Below are 25,400 nucleotides of genomic sequence, written 5' to 3'. Positions count from 1 at the left end.
GATTGTCAACTTCTATGCTGGACAAATGGACATGTATGTTTAATGTGTTGCTGAGAAGAGTCGTAATTTGTAATGATTTATGTGATCCACTGTCAGTCTCAATGATATCAAGGAGGGGATCCTATCCTGTGACCAGGTGGATATTTTAGAGTGGGGGACATCATTTTGAAAGCTAAACTGTATTGGAATTTGCACTGATGTGGCCAGGACAGGAGTATGGCTGGGTTTAGTTTGTGTTAGTGGCTCATGTTTCCATGGTCTTCAAATTAATGTGACTATGAAGATATAATGTATAATGAGTCATCCACAGCAAAGCTTTAGCCAGAAAAGCCTTACAGCATAACCTAGGGCAGGTTTTCATATGCTTGTGGTAGTTGCGAATCTAACAAAAAAAAGTGACCGCTACACTTAAGGCTCTTTACTGAGCTGTCGAAGGAAATGGGGATAGAGAATGAACATCTGCTCGTTCACAATGGAAAAAGTTCTGCAGAGTCAGAGTGTGGGAGCTGAGAGAAGATGTCATGGCCTACCTCAAGAATGAAGACCCTAATCTGGCCAAGCATTTTCCAGACAAGCAGTGGCGGACCAGATTTGCCTATGCTGTGGAAATTTTCAACAAGCTTGACACACTGACCACAAGGAGGATTTTGGAGCTGGAAGATGCAGTGCAATGATTCAGTGCATAGGCTATGTGCGTTTGGCTGTAGCAGTCCCAATTAACTGGCAATGTTTCTGGTGTTCTCTGCCAACCTAGAGCATTGTGCACACGTCTGGCCAACAGGAGAATTGAAATGGTATTTCCCCTGACCTGCAGGGATCGCAAAACCTTCAGTGGGAGAGGCACCCTTTCCAAGCTGTGCCATCACAGCCTCTGTCAGATTTGATGGCACTGGCCAGACTAGAGGTCAACAGTACAGTGCTGTTTGAGACGGTCACCCTTTTACAGCTTTGGATTGTTAATTTCCAGCAGGAGTTTTCCTGCTTGGCTAGAAGATCTACAGATGTGTTGATATAATTTGGCACCACATTTGTGAAAATATGCATTTTCTACTGAATAAACAAACATATAACAAACGAAACAAACTAAATGCTCAGTATGACATCAGAATGGCATTCTGAAAACCAAACCCAGAAAAGACCTGCTGGTTAAAAAGGTCAACTTACCACATACATCTAATTAAATTCCATTGTGTGCCAATGCCAGCATCATTTTAAAATAGTTAATTAAGTAAAACTGTTGGTGTTTGGGCTGAGGGATGAAATGTAGTCTACGTGTTTGAGCCCATGAGTCTGAGCAGTGGTCTTGTGGTTTTGGTTTTGCAGACCAATGTTAGGTCGCAAACTGAATAAAGTCGTTCATTGCTGCCATCTTAAAAAAACAACTCAGATCTCAGGTCCTAATGGCTACATACCAGCCTAGGAATTTATATTCAGATGACTGGCATACAGTAACCTACATAAAATAAGCGCAATATATAGTACAGAAGACAACAGAGTATGCATACAGACAATATAAAACTGCAATGTCTGTTTAGTGCATTCCATATGGCATGGCACATATGCAGTAGCGTTGGCTACTCAGCCACAGGGTGGACAAGCTGGCCTGTCACTGAGCATGCGCACATGTAGGAAATATGTAATGCGTAAAGCTTGGCCAAAAAGTCTGGATTGGTTGATAAGCGGCACAGTTTGGTGTCACAAGAAGATAATCTGAGTTAACATTAGGAAAGGGCGTTACGGAGAGAATGCAAGGGAATTTAATTTATGACAATAACGGACCGCCTCACTAGCTGGTAACATTAGGTATTTTAATCAGTTGCTATTTTATATCGTGAAGTTGTCGTTAGCTAACGGTAGATGCCGGGTATGGGTGATCTGTGGCATTCAGTCATTGTTTTCAATCATCTATGGGCAGTGGCCAGCATTGTCGGTTCATCGTGCGCGGCGAGCATTTATCGATTGGAAGATGTTCTGTGGCCAGAAATATCGCTTTAGTGAAATTGAGCTCTAGACTACTTAGTTGAGCAAATTGTTTTCTGTAGTTAGCTGATAAGCTAACTGTTGGCTAACGGTAGGTTATAACCTGAATGCCTGTGAACCAAGAGGACATTTAACGATAGCCTATAACGTTATGTCGGACTGAATTTATTCTCTTTGGAGTCAACGACTTCTAATGTTAATAGCTAACGCTAACTAAAAAAAGAATATGAACTAGTTTACTTTCGTAACGTAAATGTGTTGAAGTCGCTCCTTGCCTTAACGTTAGTTTGAAACCCACATTGACGTTAACGTTAGAGCCACACGTTAACGCGGCGTTCGCTAAGGATAACGTTACTCGGTCAACATTTTGTGGATGTCAAGAATCGTAACCTTTTGCGATTTCTACGCATCTTGGATTAAACGAAGACAATAGAGCAAGACCGAGGTGTCTTCGGTCGTTGAGTGCTCCCAAGTCAGAAGGCTTCGTTAACATGTTCCGAGTCTGCTAGGCCATCATAAATAAAGGCATTGTGCGGTGCATGGTCAACCAGACTTCTCTACCATCGAGACTGCTTTATAACTCAGTTTGTGCGTGCCTTTGGCGTTGCATCTTGATAAACAGTGGTTGACGTGATTCCAGGTTGACCGACATCGGTAATGTCATGAACTGTCGGCGTCTGTCACCTGCTGCGGGAGTGTCCATCAGAATTCAACGGACTAACGTTAAGTAGCAAAGTGCGCGACACCTCTGTGCCAAGTTTGAACCAAGACAACAGTTCAGAACAGTGGGAACAATGTTGCGGTCCACGGCAAGTTTGGGATGTGACGAGGAGAGAGAGGAAGAGCAAGAGGATGAGGGAGACGAAGATTTACGGGATGGAGGAGTCCCATTTTTCGTGAACCGGAGTGGACTGCCAGTTAATGACGAGACTTGGGAGCGAATGTGGCGGCACGTTACCCGTATACACCCGGACGGCGATGCAGTGGCAAAGAGGATACGTGGAGCCATTGACCTGCCTAAGGTAGGTTTGTTTTTGTTTACATTACATTATTCCGTTAGCCAAATGGAATAGAACGTTAGGAAGTAGCATCAATTTCTAACAAATAAACACAAGTTGATATAGTCAACAGGTAACTGTTTATGGGAAAAATAGGTTACTGCATCACTCAGTAAAATACTCACTCTATAAAAGCACTTGGATTTGTGGCACCCTCTGATAAAAAAAAAAAAAAACAATTCCCATATTATTTTGAGAGTGAGGAAATAGAAGGTCCATTTTCTAACAGTTCTAACAGTGTAAAGTCTTTAAGCTTTTAAAAGCAGTAGCTTAACGGATTATATCTGACACAGATTCCTTATTCTCTGAGCCTAGCTGAAGTGGTCTAAATCTAGTTGTTTTTTTAATATGAACGTTTGTGCAATCAAAAGTATGTGTATGTATGTCACTGTATTGCTCTGTTATGCACAGTTTGGCCATATTCAGCAGGTAGCCTTGTCTGACTCCTTGTGAAAAAAAAAAAAAAAGCCCAGGGGCTTTGAATGTGAAGAATTGTAGGGCAGCTCATCAGCCATGCCTTTCTGCTCACTTGGCAGATTCCAACACCAAGCGTGCCTACATACCAGCCAACCAACAGCATCCCCCAGCGCCTGGAAGCCATACAGAGATACATCAGGGACTTGCAGTATCCTTCTAACTAGATGAAATATTATACTGCATAGCGTCAAGTAAATGGATAGCCATGTGGTAGTCACACTGTCATGTTTTATTTTTACAATATTTGTCTACAATAATCAGAATGCTGTATTAAACAGCACCAGATGATGCTTGACATGTTGGTTTAAAAGTCTTGTTTTTCAGAGATTAGCCTGCATAGCACTAAAGGCTAGAAATGAAGCTACCAAGATGTGAAGATGTTACCAGGCTACTAGTGACCCCTGAAATATTTACTAAATATGAATATTTCATGACATGCTTGCATCCATGCAAAATGTATACTACCAGCGCCTAAAGTAGGAATTGTAAATTGGTGGATATTTCATATACAAAGTTACAACTGGTAGAATCTAGGTCACTGGGTCATGTTATTATACTATATTGTTTTAGTGAAAGAGTATCAACATTGCTGTATCAAATTATTGCCTAAAGTCTAGCAAACCATGCAATTACACATTAAGATATCAATCAACACTTTTGTTCAAAGCATTGGTGTTTTGTTGTACACTTAACAGTGTTTTCCAGGTACAATCACACTGGAACACAGTTCTTTGAAATCAAGAAAAGCAGGCCTCTCACAGCGTAAGTGCGTATAATTGTGTTATCAGACTTATATATATCAAGCTTACATGGAGTCTATAAAAGCTGATTTAACCAATCCACTCACAGCAAGGAGAAAGTTCTTGAGAGTTCTGGAGATTTTATATTTCAGAAAGACAGAAGAAATGGGAAGTTTTGCAGGTAGTAATAACAGCATGGGGAGCTTTGTGCCAGAATTACTAGAATGACCAGATATAGGTCTATTACATTGGTTAAGAATTATAAATGGTTCTGAGTCTTTGTTTTGATATTTTTGAATTTGTAAATATTGCAAAAGAAAAAAAAGGGGTGGGGGGTTCATTCAAAACAGGTACAGTGTTTCCCAGACGTTGACTTATTTGTGGCGGCCCACCACAATATCAACATTGACCACCACACAATGATTTAACAGGTTGTACTAAATTGTGATTAAAGCTGGTTAGCATCATGACCCCGCTGCGCTAATTTGTTTAAAAATGTTGCATTCAAGTTAATTCTGCAAACCAACCAACACAAATAGAATTCAATTCTGTGGGAAACACTGAGGTAAAGATAAAATCCTGGTTTATTCTGATGAGTGTCATGAAGTGAGAGTTCTGCTCCATTGCAGTGGATTCTCTGCTTAGTAGCTGAGGTAATGTATAGTATACTACTGAACTAGCCTGCTCTACCATTGTAGTGGATTCCCTGCTTAGTAACTGAGGTAATGTATACTGCTGAATTAGCTTGCTCCACCATTGCAGTGGATTCCCTGCTTAGTAACTGAGGTAATGTATACTGCTGAACTAGCCTGCTCCATTGCAAGCTAGCTGTGAGGCTTCATTTAGCAGCGTAAAATAATTTACCGTACGCAGAAATGTGATCTCAAAAGACGGAACTATTAAGTGTCTCTTCACACTTGTGTCATGGTTGTGTTAGAAAATGTGAGTAGCAGGCTGATCTTGTCACAAGATAGCTGTGTCTAACTGACTTTAGACGCTCTTACATTGAAAAACTAGTCAGACTACTTTTTGCATTAGGCGTGGTAGTACAACAGCTAGTATTACTGTTGACATTGTTATTTTGGTGAATGTCTGCCCAATACCTGGCCTTACAATACAGGCCTTAGCTAAAGCATTGTCAGTTACATCAGCCCACCCCTTTTTACATTTTTGTAAAGGATTAAATAGAGGCTGCTGCCTCTCATCGAAGTGCTTGAAGATATCAGTAGACCTACTTGATTTAACCAAATTTATGTAGGCTAATTACTCTTCTGTATGATAATTAAAAATGATTCACGAGTTGATGATTGCTTATGACTTAACTGAATAGTGTTCTGTGAAGCCAAGATAAAATTTAAAATGAAAAGGTGTTCCCTGGTGAATGCATTGCAGTCAGGTGTGTGTTCACCTTTACTCTGTACATGGGTTTCTTAGAGTTCTTTTAGGGGACAGAGACCATTGCTGACACCCTACCCAGACCTAGATCAAGTCATAGTTGAGGGCTTTCAACTAGGTCTATACAAAAACAGGGCATGTTGTTTTTTTGGCTCGCTGAAATCTGTTTTTCAGTTCCGAAAAAGTCTCAGGGTAACGCCACACAGGGCATCTGCTATCTCCATAGCCTGTGTGTCTCACTGGACTGGCATTTTACAGACCGCCCATTAGAGAGTGGTCAGCCTGTTGATGGAGCAGGAATTGGAAGACCCCAGGAACTTCCAGAACGTTTATGGAAGAACAGAGTATTCTCAATGTTTAATCCATTTAGCAGCATTCTATGTTATTGCATTTAAATTGCATTTTTTTAAAAAAAAATAGCAGAGCCTATCAGAACCACCAACATTCCTGACTCTAGCTCCATACTCCTGGGGGTTAAAACACAAAGCCTCATTGGTGTGTTTTTCAAACTTTCTTTCTAGGTTGATGGATATCGCAAAGGAGATGACCAGAGAAGCCCTACCAATCAAATGTCTGGAAGCTGTGATCCTTGGAATGTATCCTTATCATATAGGTTTGGAGTGCAACTGAATAAAGTGATGAGCAGGTTACTGTGGTTTGGTGCTGTCTGACTATGAGGCTTTAGTCAGATTAAGTATAACTGTTAAATACTAAGCATTGTGATATTAGTAAAAATCTATATATTTTTAAACATCACTCCAACGTATGGACAACTACACTACATATCTTTAGTTTGATATCTTATCAATAAGTCAATCCACTTTGTTAACTTAGTCACACAATCACACACCAGATCACACCATAACACACCATTACTGCTGTCTAGCCATCCAGGCTTTGCACCATGGACGGCTTTCCTTCACATGAATTAAGTCTAGTCCTTCACTAAATGCTTTTTTCAATAGAGTTGAAAGTTTTCATTTAGTCTAATACTAGGCTTAATCTATGTACAGGAAACCAACCTTATGAATGTCAGTGGTCTGAGATGGAACACCCATGGAAGAACAGCTCTCACAGCGTGCCAGAAATATTAGTTTGCATGCTAGCAATCTGTGTCAATTGGTCTGTTGGTGTTTACAATTAAATTCCAATTCAAAACATTATTTATCCCTGAGTAGCAATTCCAAAGAAATCAGGCATAGTAACGTATAGGCTACAACAGGACGTGTAAAAACAGCACATGTCCGACAAGATATGGCAGAGGCGGTACAAGACAATACAAGAGTGACATGACAACTGGCTGCAGGGGTTAGTGTCCAGTGACTGGTAGCCTAATGAATTAGAGACAGGTGTGGTGGCACAGCGACTGGTAGCCTAATGAATTAGAGACAGGTGTGGTGACACAGCGACTGGTAGCCTAATGAATTAGAGACAGGTGTGGTGGCACAGGGTTTGCTGTACACTCCTTGCTATGTGGTCAGAATGACCACATTTGCTTTGTCTTGGCTTGTGGCAGTGTTCCTAGCACACGCTGCCTCTGTACTTAACCCTTAAAGGTGTAGGTTTTTGAACGTTCTAAGTTCCGCAACAATTGAAGGTTCTAAAATTCTATGTTGAATTCAATGAACCCAGATATTCTTTAGAACGTTCATTTCTCAACATTCCCGTCACACCAGTGTGACGGTACTCCTTTAAGGGTTAACCAGTTTTTTTTGCCTTTATCGAAACATTGTTCAGCATTGTTTCTGTGAATGCTCGTTTTCTGTTGCCTTCTCTGATGCACGTCTCCTAGGTTATATTTGGAGTTTGGAGAGCTCCAGCAGGATATCCTGTAGATGGCCAGAGACACTTCCGTAGTAGGGCTTCCGCAGAGACGCCTCGGCCCACGCCAAGGAAGCTCATGGTGGCATCCTTGTTACTCCAATGAATAAAGTGGGCTAGTACTGTAAAAAGTCTGGGGGGTTCATAGCAACAATGTACTGTATGTTCATTCACTTTTAAATGCAGATATGAAAGAACATGAAACACTGACTTAAAAACAACAACATTGAGTAAAAACAAACAATAGACAAACAAAACTATGCCAGAAATCAGCTGGTCGCCACAACAGCAGCACCACGGCATCGCCTAGGAACCTTCATACCTCATACAAGGTTTTTTCATGAATTGTATGTAGTTTAGATTGATCTGCAGTAATTGTAATTGTGCAGTTTTGTTGATGGATTGTGCTAGTAAAATACAGCACCCTGCTGTTCCATAATGTAAGTCAGAAAGACAAAGTATTAAGTGATCAGACAGACTTGTGAGATTTAGACTTTTTGTTTGTACAAACCCATTTCTGAGGGATATTGTAAACCCTCTGACAGCATTAACATAATGCTATATTGAAAGATGACATCACTTGTATGGCGTGGAACGTCACTGAAAGTAGGTCATTTGGAGAGAGACTCGACTATAAATGGAATTACAATGATATTGTAGTTAGACTTAAGCTTTATGATGATGTGTGCACAGACAAATCACTTTGAATGGGCTTTTTACGTCATATCCAACTCATTCAGGCCATCCTTAAAATTATTCTTGTTTGCAGTAACAGCCAAAAAAATAAAAAAATGGGTCGGTAGGTAGGTCAATATTTTTTTTTTCAAGATTCAAAGTAAAAAAAAAAGTACAATTTTGGTCATGGTGATTACGTAGGTATGAATTTAAACAATTGTGCATATTGTGATGTAACTGACTGGGTCCTCAACCCGTGCCTTCAAAGCATCACTGCAAACCTCAATCTGATGCAGGTTATGTAGACCAGCCTTTCTCAAACTTCTTTGACCTGAGGCCCAGTCATGGCAGACTTTGGGGCCATAAGGCTCATCTACACGTACCCAACCCCACTCCCTCCAAATCAAATTGTCATTATCATTATCACAATCATTATTATGCCTAGATTGTTATACATGCACTTTCACTTAAATATTTTGTGACATGCACATCAGAGGACTGCTTTAGTAATGTAAGATATAATTAGTTTCATTACTTTTGCATGGTTGCATGATGCTTGCATAAGAAAAGAAATACTTCTCAAAACAGCAACAATTATATGGGTGCTATTGTTTTGGGATGTTTCCCTCGTGCAAGCATCATACATTGGTATGGAGAAAAAAAAAAACATGTTTTTTAATGAAGTTTAATTTGAATGCCTGAATGTAAGGATTCAGGAAACACAATACCAGCTTTTTTTGGCGAGCAGATAGGCATTAAATCACTGATCTGTTGATCTTTAACAGATAGAAAGAAGGCTACAATAGCGTTTGGCCACGTTATATTCAAATTTGACTATACAATACTCAGTGCTATATAGTGTATTATACAGTCTCTGCTCTGTTTCTATGGAAGTTCCAAAAATCAACGTCGTTTTATCAAGTGTCGTTAAACAATTAAATAGCATTCAACAGGTTGAAGCGAAGCTTTGATACCAACGTTATTGATTATTTTCAGTTTCTCTCGCGCAGGCATACCATTGAATGAGCGCTCATACCACCACTTTATTGTATGGCTCCATGTTTAATGACATCGATAGCAGAAACGTTTGTTTTCTTTTTTTTTGTCGGCCCGCGGTATCTTTATCAACTTCGCAGCAAATTATCAGGACGAAGAACCGGGCCTAATTTCACTCCACGACTCCGCGGACCATCAGTCTTGCGGACTCATATTTTGAGAAATACTGAATAGACCACAACCAATTTCAATTCTTCAACACGGTCACCGTTAGACTAGAGGTGAGAAGGAATGGGAAAAGATCTGGGCACAGTTCTTCCAGAACTTCGTGCCAAGTAATGGCGTTATCGAGATGTTTGTGTGAATGAAACGAAGCGTATAGGCCATAGTGTGACATCGTAAACCAATGGTGTACAGATGACGCCACAGGGTTTTATTTAAGAGAGCCTACGTTTGTATGTAGGCAATTTATATTCACAATACTTAGGCCTACTAAAATAAATAGTATTTTATTTGTATTGGTTGTTTAGAGTAAAAAAAATCGGTCGGTCTTAGCATGAAGTTTACAACCCGGCAAGTCGGTCGGACTAAAGGGAAAAAAACTAGATGTACCGCGCATAGCGGTACAAAATATGACCGCCCGGCTCAGTCCTGTACATCCGTTCAGCGAAAATAAATCACACTTCAATTTGTCTCCATATTTTACTCCATCCCCACTGTTGAAACTTTTGTGTATGCTTGTTTGGCATGCCTGAGTGTGTGTGTCGCGGCTGCACAGAAAGTACCCTACTGGTGCTGAAAAGGTGAATAGATTGTAGAATAGCCAAAGAAGATGTAGAATTGTTATAAAACCTTTAAAATCTCTAAACAATCACAAGTAGGGCAGTTCATCACAGTTCATCCATTGCAACTGGATTGATGAAAGGTCACTTACACCTGTAGGCTACATTGTATTTGGGAAAAGCAAAAGGTATCAGCATAATGTTATTTATTTATTTATTTTTTATGTATTTATAAACAAAACATCTCTGTCAGTTCCATGCCGTTTTCAACAGCTATCAAAAACAAAGGTCATTTTGGATGGATGGATTTTTTGTGAATGTTTCTTCTTCTACATAAGATTTTAGTCATCTTTAGTTCATGTAATACTTTATTGTCAATGCACAAATTAAGTAACAGTAGTCTGAAGCGTTATTGTTAATGCACAAATTAAGTAACAGTAGCCTAGTCTGAAGCGAAATGCTGTTTTACATCTAACCAGTGGTGCAAATAACTGACATGTCCAAATGGGCCTTGATGAAATGCGTAAGCTAGACTGTTCATACACATTTTAACGGGCCAAAGTTGAAGAGCTTTTGTCCGTTATTGTTCGGTGCAAATATAGGCTGATTCATGTTCCCTTGCATTGTGTAACTGAGGTCCATGGCTAGTCTGGCTTTCATCAGACCAAGCTCAATCTTTTAAGAAATCAAAAAAAAAAAAAATAAATGGCGGGCAGATCAGGCTGGGTTCACCCAGCCTAGTCCATAGGCACCGATATTGTTTAAATTTTCGATTGAGATATACTGCGCTCTGGCTATTCTAAATGCAAAAATGCATCAGGGGAGTTATGACAAAGCGGTAACTAACAAACTAGATCCTAATAGAAAGTTGTTAGCTTCCCTAAGCTACAGGTAGGATTATAAGGTAGGCCTATTGACAACATAAATTGTCAATAGGCTATGCTAGCGACACAAATAAAATCTCCTTTGGAAACCAATGGCTTTACGCCTTACAGTATCAGCGGACTTAAACTGTCATATCGTGGCGAAAAGTTGTAATAACATTCACGCAGCTCCATGAGTCAAGGAAAGCCTTGAATGAAGTAGCCACTTCTAAATGGGACCCACTACACAGTAGCTTAAGGTGTTTTGCTAAAGCAGCCATAATGAAATGAAGGTGTCATTGTTTGGATACTTCACACACACGTGCTTTTTTTAATTTCACAGACTACAACTACCAAGCTGTAATCAAAGCACATCGATTCCCCCTCTCACACCCTGCACGCACTTAAAACAAAATAAACAGGCGTCTCAGTCTCACGCATGTATAGGCAAAACTGTATCAGACCGGTGTAACGTTGGTAAATAAATGACAGTCGAAAGATACAAACAGTGCTGCTATACATTTGCTTGGTATAACCGCATTTATAGTTTTCTACAAATGCAATTAATCAAATGCCTCCATCACTCAACCAGCGCTAACGGTAACATTACCTAGGTCCTTATTGATATTACAAGATTAAGCGTACCTGCAGTAAAACCAAGCATGTCCGATAAACATCCTCAGATTTATTTCGGCTTCAAGAAGAAATGGGAATTACACTTCATGTGAACATCGTCCTATCCTTATTAGATGTTAGCTCGCGGTAAATTACAGTCCTTGTATGAGGCGTCCATTGTTTTTTTCAACCCACTTTTAACTTCCAACAAAATTACGTCTCACTGCAACGATCATACCATCTAGTGGACAAGCGACTACTTCTAGCCAATACTGAAAATGCAGCCATGATGATGATGATGAATATTTATTTTGGCTTTCTTTTAATCCTACTGATTTTCATTTTTTACCGGGGGGGGCAAATCACAAATGAGTGATTATGAGCCAGGTTGATGTGGGCCCTTGAGACCAACATACCATAAAAGATTCACAGAGAACTGTGTCTGCCCTACCCTCCTTTCGGGGGTCCAGTCCATGGGGGGGCTGCAGATGAAAACGAAAAATAGCGGTTCCATGCTATCCATGTGGGGTACATGCTCACCAAGTTTTGTGTACCCGGTCTTTCAGTGTCCGGGAATCCTTGTTGGTGTCGTCACTAAATGTACACATAAATTATTTTATTGTAAGGCCCCCATGAACGAAAGTACACAAAACTTGGCATGCATTCAGAGGGTGTCATAATGATCCTACACTTTTAATTTCGTGCAGTTTTGACCTTGTCAGACGGAGATATTGAGATGAAACCCTAGGGAAAAAAAAAAAAATCTGACTAAACCTATATGACCGCCCGCTGGCCATGCTGGGCGGTCATAATAAATATGTGGGTCGGTTCTAAATTGACAGGGTCGGTCGGGTTACGGCAAACGAAAATATTTTTAAGGATGGCCTCATATACTATATGTCGCTTTCTGTGTCTGCTGCTAAATACCATAAACATAAACATCCAAAACACTTCACACTCATGCTAGGTGATATTTAGGGGCAGCCGTGGCCTCCTGGTTAGCGCTTCGGACTTGTAACTGGAGGATTGCCGGTTTGAACCCTGACCAGTAGGAACGGCTGAAGTGCCCTTGAGCAAGGCACCTAACCCCTCACTGCTCCCCGAGCGCCGCTGAATTAGCCGTGAGATTAGTGTGTGCTTCCCCTGTGTGCTCAGTGTGTTTCACTAATTCACGGATTGGGATAAATGCAGAGACCAAATTTCCCTCACAGGATCAAAAGAGTATATATACTTAAAATGTAAACATCCAAACACACTTCACACTCATGCTAGGTGATATTTAAACATCCAAACACACTTCACACTCATGTTAGGTGATATTTATTGCCGTCATAGTTCTGCTTTGTCCCCTCCCCTTCACCCCACCCCATTGAGGACCGCAATGGAAATAAGCTTTTTAACTTTATGCATTATCCTTGATATCTTTGTAAGAATGCACATGAGAAGCAGATATTTATGTTGTTTTCCAAAATATCGAATAAAGTTTCTATCTATCTGTCTATCTATTTTTCTATCTATATATGAACAAACTGACAGACACATGGGCACACAGAAATCCCTTGCTTTAGAAGGAAGTTTGATGTTTTAGGACATTTTAGCAATACAGCCTAGTATAACAAATGACCACCAAATCTCCACTGATTGTAATGCAAGAGGTGTTTGTCTTTAGTCCTCAAAAATCACCTTTGCACCCCTTGGTTTATTTTTTAATGAAAGGATGCTCTAGTTTTTCTGTTTCAAAAATAACAAGAGCATGCCTAACATACAGTGAATGTGAAGACAGATCACTTAATGGATGGAGTCAGGTATCTATTTGCTTGGAATGCCCCCCATGACCTACAGAAACGTTGTCCTTAACCCAGGTGTTGTCAGTTACCTCACCAACTGTATGGCCACGGTGGAACGCTTTCCTCTCAGCTTTAAAACTCAGTTCTCAGGAAGCCACTTCCGTCACATCGTGCTCGGCATCCACAGCGGCGGACGCTTTGGGGCGCTCGGCATCAGCCGACGGGAGGACCTCATGTATAAACCACTGGAGTTCCGTACGTTGGCCGACTTGGTGCAGGAGTTCCAGGGCGCATATCAAGGCTACTGGCACACGCTGCGTAAAGTGAAGATTGGTCAGTATGTGTCACATGACCCTCATAGTGTGGAACAGATTGAGTGGAAGCATTCTGTCCTGGACGTGGACAAGCTGTCCAAGGAGGAGCTGAGGAGGGAGCTGGAGAGACACACGCGTGACATGAGGCTGAAGGTGAGCTTCGGTCAGGAGTATGAATTGTGCTCTCCTCACCAGATATTTCACAGTGTGTTCAATTTGGATGAATGACCTTGTTGGAGTTTATATGCTTGAGTCCATAGTGTTGGCAAGTTGCTAAGGGCATTTTTACTCTTAAGGTGCTTTCTGACTGCAGGAGTTTGTGTTTTTTTTCACAAGGTCAAACCCTCAGGTGAAGGGCTGGCTTTCCTGCCCTGTGGTAGCATTTCTCACTTTGGGAACCAATAAGAATTCAATTATTTGTGTGCCGTCAGTGCTTTTTTCACTCTTAAACAGCCAGCCATGTAGCAAAACAACTCTGACATTTTGATTGGTTTACTCAAAGGTTGGTTTACTCAAAGGTGTTCTTTGTTATCAACTGGTCCATTAAGGGCCCTGTAGATGGGGACATCTGCTGGCCACTTCATGTATCTCACATGTGATTTAGCAAAAGTCATGTGCTTAGATGCCGATATGTCCTTTCCAGTAATGTTTTTTTTGTTTGTTTGCTTGTTCGTGTGGTCCTGAAAAGTGACACAATAGTGAAGCTGATTTATAAAATTCATGGCCAATTTTGAGAACATGTAAAGAACATGTAGCTGTTTTGCTAGTTAGCATATTTTAGGATACTTGGGCAAAGGTACAAACAACTGTTTGCTTTCTATTTAAGAAGTGTGTTTATGAATTTGACAAACATTCAGTTACATTAGACAAAGAAAAAAAACATTTGTTGAAGGTATTCATCAAAGAGAAGTGAAGAGTTGATAAAACCGCTTACTCCCATGCACTGCGTATTGATATCGCTTCACTGATGATGCGTGATATGTATTTTAATGACAATGCATCCTGTTTTCCCAGATTGGAAAGGCGATCCCCCCCTCCCCCACCAAAGACAGGAAGAAAGACACTGGCTCCCCACTACGCAACCCGGGCAGCCCCATGCGCCGGAACAGCCGCAGCGATAGACGGTAGGGTGCCACTGACTCAGCCCTTTTCCCTTCATGTTCACGTTGCAATGTCTGCAATGATAAGAACTAATGCACACTACAGAAGTAGCCATAAACAGGAGTATTTCAAGGGCTGCATCAATATGGACCGAAAGATTTTATTTATTAGAATTGGGGATTGAAGATTTTATCCTGTATTTTAGGTAGAATAATTGAGTGCGGAGTGTTTTGTGGCTACCCTTTTCCCCAGGCACTTTGTGCTATTAGCCTTTGTGGCAGCAATCTCTCGTTGATGTATCATGTATTTGATTCCTCTCCAAGTTGCTATTTGTGTACTAGATGATTGGATGTTAAATATACTGGTCATCACAGGGTTTTATAGGAAGAAGTTATTATATTACTCACTTCATTTTTATATTATGATGATTTCAAAACTGTGTACCCAAATGTCTTTTGTGGTCTAAAAGGGCCTGGGAACTATAGTCTGACTATGCTTTTGAAATAACCCTGTCAGTAGTTGGAAATGTATTTAGAATTGTTTGGACAGCAGCGTCAATTCATGTACAGCCGTACTGCATTCACGTCATGGAATGCAAAGAATCCAAGAGGAGCAATCAGCTCTCTACATTTCTGTGTGTATGAATGGCCTTTGTTTCCCGTCCTTTACGTTCTGAAAATCAACACATTGTAGAAGAAGACTTACTACATTTATCTTATAGCTGGATGGTGTGCACAAATAATTCAAATAAATGAAGAGGAGCTAATAATAACTGACATGTTCTTCAGTAAGAACCTACTAAATTTATCTTATAGCTATAACTGACACATTCTTCAGTAAGAACCTACTACATTTATCTTATAGCTATAACTGACATGTTCTTCAGTAAGAACCTACTACATTTATCTTATAGCTATAAGTGACATGTTCTTCAGTAAGAACCTTCTACATTTATCTTACAATCTTGTGACGATAACAAAAATAAGTTGACTCATATTCCTTGTCTAGTCACGGTAATGAGACGTTAAACCGAGGTCCTGACTCATTGTGGTCATTAAAGATCCCATGGCACTTATCGCAAAGAGTAGGGGATTTCCCGGTGTCCTGGCTAAATTCCCAATCTGGCTCATTCAATCTGGCCCCCTAATCATCCCCCAGTGTAATTGGCTCATTCACTCCATCACTATCCACCTCAAGCTGGTGTGTGGTGAGCGGTATGGCTGCCGTGCATCACCCATGTGGGTGTTACGCATTAGTGGTGGTTAGTGAGGTTCCCTATTCAATGTGAAGCGCTTTGAGTGTCGTGAAAAGCGCTATATGGTTATGGTTATGATTGTGCTTTTGTCCAAAGCGACATACAAATACAAAACAATATAATACTTAAAATTTAACAGGGAACAAATTAAGATGTTGGTCAGACTATAATAAGGAGAATAGCAATAATAAACAACCATGTCAATTTAATCAATAGCCTAATGAAATAAACAATGGAAATGAGGGAAAATAGCAATAATAAACAATAATATCCATGTAATCAATAATATAATAACAATAACATGGTAAGACTACATTAAGGAGAATATCAATAAACAACAATGTCAAATTAATCAACAGCCTAATGAAAATAAAACAATACTATACTGTACAGATCGTTAGCGCATATCGAGCGCTTAATGAACTAAGTGCATGTTGAACAGATATGCTATATAAATGTAATGTGTTGTTGTTGTTGTTTCATAGGAGGGATTTTATATATTTATAATGAAATCAACTTCAACATAATACTTTTTTGTTGTTGTTATGTCTTTGTTGCAGGCCGTCAGGGGAAAAGAAGACTCTTGAACCTAAACCTCCATCTGACATGAATGGATACCAGATTAGGGTGTAATCTGGAGAGGATGTGCTTCTTCTGCTACAAGTGGATACCACTGATTTTTCTACTTTTTTTACTCTTATACAGTTGATTGTGCAGTTGATAGAACTGTTGGATTGTTTTTTTAAACAATCAACTGAGTATTTGGTCGTACATGCTGACCACCATGGGACTAATTTTAAGACGATACAGAAAAGACATGTCTTTCAAGTACACAGGGTTTGAGTGATTATCATATGAGTGTGACGTTTTGCTGTCTTTAAGCTTTTCCGAAGGTTCTGTACTCTGGTGATGTCCCCTGGAAAAAATCTAGCATCTGCATGATGCTACAGTGTCCAGAACGTCCGATGATGAACGTTCTCTGTACCTCTTATATTCTTTTTTACTCATCATATTGTACCTATAGCCTTTAGACCTGTTAGAAAGCTTCCGACATTTTGGAGATACATGTTTCCATATCACATACCTAGTGCCTTTGAATCCTTGTCACAACATTCACCTTCAGTGATATGGTCTCATGTTGGAAGCCAAGACAGCAGAATTCCAGATATGCCTCATTGTTGCAGATCTATGTAGTCATGCAGACACCTGTCAATGTTATCGGACATGTTTTGCCTCTCTCCAGTGCACTGTCTACTGCACTCAAAAGTTTCATGTACTAGACTCTGTTTAAGTTCCGCACTGTATATCGTAGTGACATAATGAGCCAGTCGCCCTTGCCATTTCATCTAGGGCTTGGCAGATTCCGTCCAGGATGTTCAAGGAATTCGCCCCTATTGGCTAGTAGAGCTCATTACATATCAATTTTAAATGGCTGAAATACATTTTACATGGCTACATGAATTGAGATCCAGTTGTTAAGAGACTTGACAAATTGTAGCTCCCTTGGACTTGGGTTATGTTTATGTGAATGAACCCTTCTGACCTGAGCTACACCACTACAGTCCAGTGAGACCTCTACATAGAATGCTAGCTCCAACCTTGATAAATCTCGAACTTCAGAGGTGCCCCAGGTCAAAGTACGTGATTGTGTGCCAATGGGGAAGGGTAAAGTACAACAATAATTGTTCTGGGAGACCTTTGAAGTGGGAAATCTGACTCAAAAATGAATTCCAATTCATGATGCCATCTGAAATTTTACTTTCAGTCCTTTATCAACAGTACTCAGTGGTATCCAATACCTGTAATAACCCTGATTAAAGGTAAAATGTTTATTACCATGTACTAAGCAGCTATTTTAAGTACCCTTTTAAAGTTTTGCATGGCTGGATGATTTCCATGGATTTGTTTTCCATGGGAATTGTTGATGTGACCGGCCAACTCAAACCAACTAATCAAATTAATTACCAAAGTACCAAAAAGAAGAGAAGAATACTCACAGAGAGGTTTTGCATGCTCTAACATTTGCGTTACACCACAGATATACCGATGACTAGATTCTAAGCCTATTGCTATGTGGAAAATGTTACATTATTGTCAATTAACAAAAGGACAATCAGAAATGTTAACATTTGCCACTTTGCGTAGGGGAAAGCATTCAAAGCATATTTCCTGTGAGATGGTGGCACAATTGTTCACGTAATTGTTTGTGTATTTCTTCAGATAATAATGACAAATGCCTTTCCTCTGTCATACGTCTCCAAAGACTAGAGACCACCTTAGCCCTTGAGCAGACAAGTATCATGAAGCAATCTGATGCGTTGTGTTGTTTTTCTGCCGTCCCTATAACTAGTACATTGCACCAGACTGACAACAGCATCCTGCCAGCCTGTGACTAGCATAAGAGCGATGCTATTAGAAGACATGAATAAAGTCAGATTTACTAATTTTAACCACTTTATACAATGTTTTTCCATTGGACAGTTTTTCAGTTGTATTCTATTGAAGTGTCTTCACACTGTGCTGTTAAGATTCCTGTAGTGGATCAAAATAGAATTGTAATATTGAATTGACATGTGTTTTTTTGTTATTGACTACATTTTTTCCCCTGTTTAAGCCAAACATGTGAAAGAATTTGAAACGTACACCTGTACCTGCACAAGAAGTGCATCTAATAATCTCCCACGATACAATCTCCAGTAATGACAATGTCTGATATAAGCAATCATAGAGTGACTAATATCACGACTGATATACTATCACAAGGGTTTGTCTACTGATCTGTGTTTGCCATACATTATGTCTGAAAGTATCTCATTGGATGTTATAAATTACTAGCTAACCTCAAAGTCGATCATCCTCTTAGGCTGTCCAAAAGGAATGGTGCAGTTTTCTTAGAAAATGACATGTTTATTAACAAATTATTTCCATTGATAAAACAAAGAAAATCCTTTTGCCGCAAAACATCAGGGTGGCTCAGAAGTCAGAAAATCACTTCAATATTGCTTTCATGAGGTTCATACAATCTGAAATAGAAAGTCTGTATCTTCATTATATAAATATTTTAAACAAAATTGACATTGATGCCTTGGAGTGCAAAAGTTTAGAATGTACATTCTGCATCAGAAGTCTGCTCCATTGATGTAATAATGGTTATCAAATTGATGAGCCAATTCAACATTTCCTTAAGCTATATTCCAAATAACCTCTGCAAATATAAAATTCTGAAGTTTTCAACTCAACTCTAAAATTGTGTTAAAAGGAAAAAAAAAAAAAACCCATCGAACTGGATCGAAAATGTCTCTTGCTGAAATTATGTACATTTCTGAATGCAGCCTGAACACAAACATATGGACAGACTGTGATGAAATCTTAACAGGATGTGTCTCAACATCCGACTTGAACTGGAAATATGCAGAACCCATCATGATGCCATGACGTATAAAATGTGGTGCATGTCCATTGTCCATTAAGGCCATTAATCTATACATTTCCTGTGTTGATGGCCAACCACAGTCACATAACAATCCCTCTCTGTGTGACATCAGAGTGGACTGATGCGCAGCTGAAATTTGACCAATAGGCTGAGATGGTCAGAGGTAAAGATCTCATTGGGCAGACCTCTCAAAGACCACAGGTCTGCCTCGGACAGCAGAGACAGTCTTCCTATCAGCTCCAGGCCTCCACGCGCTCCTTTGTCTATGTGAACATAAAATGCAATAGAAATAATGATCAATCTGTTAACAGACATTTAACTTCTGAACCATTTCCAATGTCTTGATAAAACACATGGTTATTCTTTGAACAGAATTGTTTTTTTAAACTAAAAAAATAGCATGGTTTTCAGTATGAAAGTTTTCCTCCTGGAGCAGTCAGCCTGACCTGTTTGGCTTCGGCTATGTTCACTTCTTGCGGTGTAGAAGATATAATCGACTGTTGCTCCAGCACTGGAGTGTACTGTCGTCACCTCAGGCCTGTCTGTTCCAGTGATTATATGACTATAGGCAGAATTCAAGTTCAGACAGTGGCAGATTGTGTTTCGGAACCTGAAAATGCAGCAGAAAATGAAGTTTCAGCATTTCAGCACAGACAGTTGATGTTCTACAGAATCTTTGGTTTCAGGGTACATATCTGATGTCGGTGAACTTTCAAACATTTTATACTTACGTTAGAGCACATGGCTGCTTTTCATGTTGATCTAGAAGAAAAAAAAAGGAGGAGAAAAGTAACTGGCAATAAAGACTCACACCAACTCAGTTGATTATCTGTGATAACACCACGGAAGAGACCATGATTATAACACAACTCAACGATTATGATTATAACACAACTTTCTGCCTTGTGATTGGGAGTCTTTAAAGTCATGGGTGGACATGACATTGAGTTACTACTGTTGGTGGTAACTGGTGGTAATCTCATTTCGACATTTATAATCATCCACCCACAATGAGGGTCTGGGAAACGTTACTGTTGAGTGGTTTGTGTGTTTACCAGGTGCATTGTCTGTAACTCCAGGTATGTGCTCCAGGTCTTTTGGCCGCACACAAGCTGCCTGGCTGTACCGTAGATTGAGCATGTAGTCATGATTGTACTTTAATTCTCCTGCAGAAGAAAGATAACACCAAAATACTCACACAAATTAAATTAACCATAAAAACGTGCCTAATTGTAATTCCACTATCAACCTCTAGCCAAACACAATACTACAACTTTTAAAACCACACAAGACAGACACATTCTCTCCTGCACTGACATGGTAAAGCACTACAGAGAAAAAAACACAAACACAGAGGCACTCTAACCTGGCGGTGGTGGCTTAGCCATGCTCGTAGTTACATACTGGCAGTTGTCGTTGATGCCGAGGCTGCTAGGCAACAGTGGAGCAAGAACTCTTCTGGGATGAGTTTGGTGTGACAGGTCCTCCTGTCCGGATATCTGACCGTAAAAGATTCCAAGAATACAGAAAATATCAGTTCACTGATCTTTCTGAACATACAAAATAATAATAACTATTCTTTAATAATAATATAGTTTAGCAAAAGTAAATCAGGCAAACCTGCAAAAAGCAGAAGAAAACTTTGTTACTAAATGGACGCTTACCATCCAGGCTGGTAAGCCATGGTAATGGAGCTGTCCAGTGCTGATGAACTGGTACAGTGGCATATTGGGGAGGGAGTTGAAGTCTCCACAGAGAACCACCTCACAGTCTCGGCCCATGATCTTGCAGCGTTTCACCACTTTATCCACTTCCGCCAGCACCAGCACCAGCTGGGCCAGCTTGATATCACCTCTCCTGGGGTTGAACAGCAAGTGGGTAGTGGCCACACAAATAGGGGTGCCCCTCTCATCGTGGCATTGAGAGGTGATTGGCTGCAGCAGTAAAACAATAGCCACATTGTCGCGGTCCAGCAGCTCACATCTCTCCTTGCGCAGCTCCAGCAGACTCACAGAGAGCTGGGAGAAGCGCTTGTTCTGGTAGCACACAGCACATCCATCTGTCTTGGATCCTGTCCGTCGCTTGTACACACAGCTGTACCCTTTGGAAGTAGGAAAAACAATATCAACTTATTTTTCTGAAAGGTAAAATGCTTGTGTGGTGTTCTTTTTTCAGCTTTTGCAGCTTTTTAAAGCTTAATCCAATTTGGTCATAAAGCAGTAATGACTAGATGTTATATGCAGGTGATGCAGTTATTATTTGATTTATTAAATTACTACGGTAGCAATATCTAACAGTACACGTTCAGCTTTTAAAACTAATCTATCTATGTATTTCCTCTAAGTTGGAGGTGGGCCGACCCTTGCCAATGATATTCAAACCCCAAGACAATTGGGACCAGATTTAGTATTTGAACTCTCAGAAAACATTCAGCTAATCTTTAATGTTTTTTTTTTTTTTATATACTGAAGTCAGACTAATCATTATTGAGTGATGGTGAAAATACTTCATAGCATAAATTATCAATAAAAGTCAGCTGGTTCTGGTATCATCTTCAAATTCAGTTTGATGGTACATTGTCGTGTGAAGCATAGATTTACACATAATAATAATAATAATAATAATAATAATAACTTGCATAATGTGGAACATTGTCCATTTTTAATACTGTGATTCCATCATTCCAGAATAGCCCAGTGTTCTGGACTTACCCATGTCACTGAGGACAGGTTGGAGCTGTTGCTTGAAATGGTCTTCCTGAGCCTCTTGCAAACATAGAATCTAGACACAACCAAATTATTTTGGACTGTTCCATTACACCACTCCAATCCTGTACCAGGTCAGCAATGAACGGCATTACTGAGCTTTAGAGTCTAGCTGTGACAAAATGAACATCACTTTTTCAAGAAAGTTTCACATATTATTTCAAGAACCATTTCCTAAAACTGTAGTATATACTATACAGTATACATGATGTTACATTATTATTCACTGCAGTAGGAACACGGGATACTACAGAGAAACGCTGTACAACATTCTACTCACATCTGGTCGCCAGGCTTGAATCTCCTGGATAATCCCCTTGAGACGGGCGCTCCAGACTAGCACCTTATCTGAACAGTGTAGGTAGAGATCAGGGTTTGCCTCCAGTAGGTCCTGAGCCAAGATATTGTAGGACATGACGGAGAACTTAAACAAAGTGTCTGGGTCTTGGTCAATCATCTGAGGTACAGCTGCTTCAGCTTGGGGTCCAGGCAGATCTTCCCATACTCGCCACATTACTAAACAGAGATGTATGCAAGTACTGAGAAAATAAAATACATACATATATATATACATATATATATGACATATATACTTTTTACGAAAGACCATGTGTCTGAATCAGTAGCTACAGTATATGTTTGTTTGTTTTTTTGTAAAGCTGCCCTATCAATAAAAGACCCTTTTGTTCCTTAGTGTGAGGCAGATAGTGAACTTGGTGGTGAAAACATTCTACCGATACAGTTAACTTGAGACATGTTCAGCTCACTACCACAGGAAGAAATATTTCCACTACATGATGGCACATGATCACATCACACCTTTAAACTCTGTGTTCTCCTGTAGGGCTGGATAGTAGCTCATGGCTGGGAACTGCCAGTAAGGGCGGTGTGCCATGTCTGCCAACCCATGCCCTACTGGGAAATGCCACCCATCCATCTCTGGTTGGGACTCAGTCTTAAACTGTGGGAGACTGTCACATGTCTGGGTCTCAGCAAGGAGGGCACCCAGGTCCATGACCAGGCAGTCCGTAATGGGACATCCCTGGGGATCACTGGACCCAGTGTGAGGATGCGTTTCTAAATCTGCCTGAGCAACATAAGCCTCTACACCAGTGTCTTGGTTATCATTAGTTGAGGCAGACTCTCCTCCCTGAGCAACTGGTGGTGTCATTCCCCCATCCTCTCTCTTTATGTCTTCCTGAGACGCATCTCCCTCAGCCAACATGTGGCTTTTTGGTTGAACTACACCTTCCTGCACTTTGGCTTCTATCGCTGGCCTAATCCCCTCTTCCTTCATCTCCACGTCTTCCTGAGACGCATCTCCCTCCGCCTTGTTGCTGCTCAACACGTGGCTTTTTGGTTGAACTACACCTTCCTGCACTTTGGCTTCTGTCTCTGGCCCAATCCCCTCTTCCTGAGACGCACCTCCCTCCGCCATGTTGCTGCTCAACACGTGGCTTTTTGGTTGAACTACACCTTCCTGCACTTTGGCTTCTGTCTCTGGCCCAATCCCCTCTCCCTTCAGCTCCACGTCTTCCTGAGACACATCCCCCTCCACCATGTCGGTGTTCAACATGTGGCTTTTTGATTGAACTACACCTTCCTGCACTTTGGCTTCTGTCTCTGGCCCAATCCCCTCGTTCTGTATCTCCCTAAAAATGTCTTCATCGGTGGGACAGGGGATGCACCCACTGGCCACTGGAGTTGCTTTCTTCTCCATTATCTCCTCTTGCATCTCCTCAAGACATTTACTTTCATCATCGCCTATTGTTTTCTCTGAGTTTTTATGGATCAGACCACTTGGACCTAGCCACTCATCCAGCACAACAGACTGACATTTGGCCAACTTCTGTGGACGCGGCCCGCCAGTATCCCATGTCTCTTTTCCATTCATGAGCACAGAGGAAGCCGCCTTAACCAAAGATTCTGTTGGAAAATCAACAGGAACACACAGAGATAACAAGCACATTAAGCACATTGTTTTAGACACAACGCTTCAACCCGGGGCAAATAAAATTACAGACATTAACGTTACAACAATGTATAGAACCTACTCTAAGCATGCATCTGAAACCTTTGCAGAAACTATCAATAAATTGGCATCATGAGTATGCCTATGTAGAGTATTGTGAAATATCCAACACAGTTACCTTTCAAAACAATTCCACGTGCATTGTGCAGTCCACGACGCAAGATAAAGCTAGGCAGTCTCAGCTAAGCGTTAACTGCATTCCTGCTATAGCCTAGATATCTACCAGTAGCAAAGTTCGCCTTAAGGGCTGAATACGCTGTGTGTATTCTCATTCTGTCACTGAATTACTTAGAAGTGATACAATACTAACGTTAATAGTGATTGCTAACACAATCCTTTTTGTACTGCATTCAACTGAAATTCACGTCTGGATAAACAAGTAAACAGGCTAACGTTAATATAGCAAGCTTCTTCCTTGTTTCATACATTGACATTGAGTATAGTCACACTATTGACATGACAATAATCCGTAATGCATACATAGATAAAAAGATCAACACTGTTGTCTTTTCAGGCCATTGTTTTTACCTGAAACTTTGATGACAACGAGAGTTAATGGATATAGCGCATAGAACAGAACGCTTCCCAACATGGTGTGTCTGAATCATAGCATTAGCATTTCCCTGCCAGGACAGAGCGGCCATGATATCGTCAAAATAAAAGTCCTTAATTTACAGAAAGGCTAAAGGTCAACAGTGGGGTTGTGGTACATTGACTGCTGACACACAAGCTACAGTAGATGTCTGTTCGATCAGTAATTGGGTAAGATGTAATCAAAATAACAGTACTAAATAACAGTAAAATGTACATATAAAATGAAAATAAACACAAAAATAGAGTCTGTGCCGTGACCCAATCAAGGCCTGCAAAGCCTTTTTGGCAAACGCAATCCATGATGGGGTTATATTCAGGCTAAACATGGCTAATAGAGCAAGAAAGACACAGGGAACAAACACATCCCAGACTGAAGTCTTTAAAATGTTAATAATTGTTGTAAAGCTTCCAGTGCTGAAGTGCAAAAGTGCAAAATTGCAGTGCAGACATTTCAGTCCATGCTTGACTTTCCTTCAGTCGAGCCCCTCCTCTTCCTGCTCCTCATCTCCCCACTGAGTGTGAGTCAGTGCCTGCCAGCCTGCCTATTCCTAACCAGGGAGCTAAGGCATGAAATGTCTGCTTTTTATTCAAAATTCAGTCATTCAAATTGATTAGTGCATTGCATTGCCAAACATTCTTAAATTACATGACCAAATTGCTCATTCAATTGCTGTTTGCAATATTAATTTATATTAGAATAAGTAGGCCAAATAAATT

The 25,400-nt window shown here is 40.4% G+C and overlaps 2 protein-coding genes across 3 annotated transcripts; one reads left to right on the top strand and one right to left on the bottom strand.

Annotated features, from left to right (window-relative positions):
- Positions 1–1,638: 1,638 nt before the first annotated feature.
- On the top strand, positions 1,639–18,425 carry vash1 (vasohibin 1). The gene is made up of 8 exons (XM_048227332.1): positions 1,639–1,803; positions 2,621–3,002; positions 3,575–3,663; positions 4,221–4,277; positions 6,172–6,246; positions 13,275–13,656; positions 14,518–14,627; positions 16,420–18,425. Exons 2-8 carry the CDS (start codon positions 2,775–2,777, stop codon positions 16,490–16,492), a joined length of 1,014 nt encoding a protein of 337 aa, XP_048083289.1. The 5' UTR covers positions 1,639–1,803; positions 2,621–2,774; the 3' UTR covers positions 16,493–18,425.
- A 320-nt stretch (positions 18,426–18,745) lies between these two features.
- angel1 (angel homolog 1 (Drosophila)) lies at positions 18,746–24,750 on the bottom strand. Of its 2 annotated transcripts, none has more exons than XM_048227330.1 (10): positions 24,618–24,750; positions 22,877–23,983; positions 22,338–22,573; positions 22,004–22,073; positions 20,957–21,393; positions 20,659–20,791; positions 20,348–20,458; positions 20,024–20,054; positions 19,739–19,902; positions 18,746–19,555 (listed from the first exon to the last, which is right to left on the bottom strand). In XM_048227330.1, exons 1-10 carry the CDS (start codon positions 24,679–24,681, stop codon positions 19,401–19,403), a joined length of 2,508 nt encoding a protein of 835 aa, XP_048083287.1. In that variant the 5' UTR covers positions 24,682–24,750; the 3' UTR covers positions 18,746–19,400. The 2 variants fall into 2 exon arrangements, with proteins under 2 accessions (XP_048083287.1, XP_048083288.1); XM_048227331.1 differs by lacking the exon at positions 24,618–24,750 and adding an exon at positions 24,208–24,611.
- Between the last annotated feature and the right edge of the window lie 650 nt (positions 24,751–25,400).

The sequence above is a fragment of the Alosa alosa genome, chromosome 19 (assembly GCF_017589495.1).
Source record: "Alosa alosa isolate M-15738 ecotype Scorff River chromosome 19, AALO_Geno_1.1, whole genome shotgun sequence".
Taxonomy (NCBI): Eukaryota; Metazoa; Chordata; class Actinopteri; order Clupeiformes; family Clupeidae; genus Alosa; species Alosa alosa.
Note: the sequence above shows the minus strand (reverse complement) of the source record. Positions and strands in the feature narration are given on the sequence as shown.

Coding starts and splice junctions, on each gene's coding strand:
- angel1 (XM_048227330.1), bottom strand. CDS start 24,681: ATGTTGGGAAGCGTTCTGTTCTATGCGCTATATCCATTAACTCTCGTT. Junction 22,074..22,337: donor TTCAAGCCTGGCGACCAGAT/GTGAGTAGAATG, acceptor GGTTGTGTCTAG/ATTCTATGTTTGCAAGAGGC. Junction 19,903..20,023: donor AAGCAGCCATGTGCTCTAAC/GTAAGTATAAAA, acceptor CTGCATTTTCAG/GTTCCGAAACACAATCTGCC.
- vash1 (XM_048227332.1), top strand. CDS start 2,775: ATGTTGCGGTCCACGGCAAGTTTGGGATGTGACGAGGAGAGAGAGGAA. Junction 3,664..4,220: donor AGATACATCAGGGACTTGCA/GTATCCTTCTAA, acceptor AGTGTTTTCCAG/GTACAATCACACTGGAACAC. Junction 4,278..6,171: donor AAAAGCAGGCCTCTCACAGC/GTAAGTGCGTAT, acceptor CTTTCTTTCTAG/GTTGATGGATATCGCAAAGG.